At 48.1% G+C, this 3,306-nt stretch overlaps 1 protein-coding gene across 1 annotated transcript in view; it reads left to right on the forward strand.

Annotated features, from left to right (window-relative positions):
- The window catches only part of LOC119593546 (mucin-5AC-like), a 36,126-nt gene that overhangs the window by 17,368 nt on the left and 15,452 nt on the right, over nucleotides 1–3,306 (forward strand). Inside the window, exons 4-6 of the mRNA XM_037942508.1 lie at nucleotides 26–301; nucleotides 536–3,009; nucleotides 3,095–3,206. Coding sequence (XP_037798436.1) covers nucleotides 26–301; nucleotides 536–3,009; nucleotides 3,095–3,206 — 2,862 coding nt within the window. The remainder of the gene's footprint in view (nucleotides 1–25; nucleotides 302–535; nucleotides 3,010–3,094; nucleotides 3,207–3,306) is intronic.

Below are 3,306 nucleotides of genomic sequence, written 5' to 3' on the forward strand. Positions count from 1 at the left end.
TCAAACCATCCTCTGTCATCTGCAGGGGGCCTAAGATCAACGAGGCCGCCACACTCCCAGTCTCTTACTCCTGTTGCCCTTAATTCCTTGCGTCCAAGCCCTGTTACTCATGAAGGTGATGTCTTTTCGCCGGGCACGAAAGACCAGCAAAACCTTCCTCCCTCCACTTTCCGACCTCCACTTGGCACGACCTTCACCAAGTTTTCCTTTGGTCAAGCAAACTTCACTGTTGTGTCAAACCCTATTTCTCCCCCACAGTCACCACCTACACCCGGAACCTCTTCTGCTACGCCTTCCTCTGGTGCTTCATTTGCTACTTCCCTCAGACCTTCAGTCACCTCCCCAACTTCTTTTGTTTCTTCCCCTAGACCATCAGTTACACCCCCCAGTTCTTTTATTTCTTCCTTTAGGCCTTCAATCACTTCCCCTACTGTTTTCGTTTCTTCTCCAAAACCTTCATTCGTATCTTCCAGACCTTCAGTTATTTCCCCTACTGGTTTTGTTTCTTCCCCAAGACCTTCAATTACGTCCCCAGCTTCTTTCATTTCTTCCCTAAGACCCTCAGTAACGTCCTCTAATCCTTTGGTTTCATCTCCTAGACCTCCAGTTTCTCTCTTAACACCTTTAGTGTCTTCTCCTAGACTGACAGTAACTGCTTCCAATCCTTTTGTTTCCTCCCCTATTCCCTTCGATTCTTCACCCATACCTTCAGTCCCATCCCCAACTTCTTTTGTTTCTTCTCCCAAACCATCAGTCACCTCTCCTACGTTTTTCTTTTCCTCTCCCAATTCCTTTGTTACATCTCCCAGACCTTTTATATCATCTGCTCAACCTCAGGTCACGTCGCCTAAACCCTTTGTTACCTCTGTCACGCCATCTAATCCCAATCCCTTTACTTTATCTCAGCGACCTACTGCCAGACCTACCAATTCAAACTCTTTCGCCACATCCTCTCGTCCTTCGTTCTCGTCATTAAGCCAGTCTGGCACTCCATCTAATACTCGTGGTATTCCTTTAAGTTTTGGGACAACCTCTAGTTCTGGTACTTCTTCACCATTTGGTACATCTCCTAATATCTTCCAAACTTCCCCAAGTCCTTTTGTTACAACCTCAAGGCCGTTTGTTACACCATCTCATACTTTTCCGTCGTCTCCTTTTGTTTCCTCCCACCAGCCAATTGTGACATCCTCTCGGCCTGCTGTCACTTCCCCTCGTTTAGCCGTCACTTCTGCTCAGCCTGTTGTCACTTCTCCTCGCCCAGTTGTCACTACTTTCCGATCCAACGCCACCCCTCGGACTTCTGCAAGCTTCTCGTTCCAGCCCCTTTCTGCACAACCAACCACAGTGGTATCACCAAATCCACAGCAAGAATCATCTACTTCTAATCGCCCAGTTGAAACTTCCACGTTCCATAAGATACCTTTCAGAGGATTTTCATTCCAGTCCTTCCATCCAGGATTATCTCCAAGCACTGCAATCCAGCTTGGTGCTTCAGAAGAACAATCTAGAAATGAATTCAGAAAATTACCCCCATCATCTTTACCTCCACGAAAACCATCTCGAGTATCCCTTTCTCCTATCCCCTCTCCAGTACCAACTTCCTTTTCAGCTTTCCCCCAAACAGCTTTCCCGGCTGACTTTGGTTCTGTCATCCACTCACGGCCAACCTTCTCTACTACTCTTCCTCCTCCTGCACTAACAACCCCAAGGTTTGCTGTAACACCTTCTCCATCACAAATTAAGTTAGATCCTCCATCACCTACAACTTTCAGCCCAAGGCCTTTTCCCCCTCCACGACCTTCACTTCAACCTCCGCCAAGCCACTCTAGCTTTTCTCAGCCTCGCACTGACGCTCAGTCAATCTCCACCGAACGTCCAAATCTTCCTTCTCTGACTTTCACGGCTCCTGACACATTCCAGTTTCTTAAAGTATCACCACAAGGTGAATTTAGCACTCAGAGTTCAGGTACTACACAGCCACAGCCAACGACCTTCAGAGGTCCTTTTCTACAGTTCTTTTCCACACCTGGGTCATCTTCCACACCTCCCTTCCAGAGAACATCAAATGTTCAAAGACTCAACTCTCCTTCAGTCTCCACGTCTTTGAGACCGACAACGTTCACATCATTCCAGGACCCAAGTCGAGCATCACTTACACCTACCGTCAGATCTTTTGTACCCACATCTCCAGGGCATCCTCGCAGTTTCCGGTCCACAACTACTTTGCCACCCTTCCTTGCTGCCTTTTCTACCTCATCAGATGACACAGAAAAACTCCGAAATCGTGCACCGGAGAATACTCTACCCTCGCCACCAATCATTGAAATTGGGGGATTTGTTCCCATGAAAATCTCCAAGGCAAATGATCAACCTGTAAAACCATCAGAGATCTTAACACCCCCTCCCCCGCTCCCATCATCATTTGGGGATAAAGACCTGTTTACATCCTTTGCCTCCAATCTTACAACTCAGCCTCCCCCTACCACCTCTAGACCTGTTGCCACCAGCCCCACCTCACAGCCAGCAGTTACAACGGAGTTCAACCTTCAGACAACTCCAAGGACCTTGTTTAACACTGCACGACCACCACAAACAATCACAGGCTCCAACTTCTTCCTGAATAGTTTCAGATCAGCGTCTCCTCCTCCAGCGACTGTAACAACTGGACTCCCACGGACCACCAGACGACCGCGCACAACCCTACAACCCAAGACCCATTCCTTCAGCAGTCCTGTCACGACGACAAGGCCCACCGCTATTTCAACATCGCCAAACCCAAGAGAAAACAATAGCTTTGACGAGGTACAACAGAACGAGCCCAGAAAGCAGTTCTTGTCCTCCGCTCCCAGGCAGCAGACTGTTGTACCCAAGGTAACTACAGCTTCTCTTCCTTCACCTACGAGCGCCAGTAGGAGTAAAAGCACAAGCTCCAAAGGGTTTAAGGTTCCTGCGGCGCACGCAGGGAAGTCGTTCATATTTGTGCGAAACGGCCAGAGCGAATACCGAGTAGTATGGGCGTAGTGCTCACATACTTTTCGGTTCAGATGTTGCAATATGGACGTGCGATGCGGCGTGAGCTTGAATTTGCTTGCAGTGCCAGGGTTATTGGGTCACGGGCTCAAGGCTTGCCTCGGAGGCGCTGTCGGTGGCGGACAAGTTGGCTTGGAATTTAGCTTTTTATTCTCCAATGGAACAATACAAAAGGAGTGAGGCTTGAATGTCACCTAGAAAGGGATAAACAGGTAGATAAAGAAAAGAATAAAATAAAATGAACAACAAGATTTAGAGGGACAAGGAAATGTATGA

The sequence above is a fragment of the Penaeus monodon genome, chromosome 32, assembly GCF_015228065.2.
Source record: "Penaeus monodon isolate SGIC_2016 chromosome 32, NSTDA_Pmon_1, whole genome shotgun sequence".
In the NCBI taxonomy this organism is placed as follows: Eukaryota; Metazoa; Arthropoda; class Malacostraca; order Decapoda; family Penaeidae; genus Penaeus; species Penaeus monodon.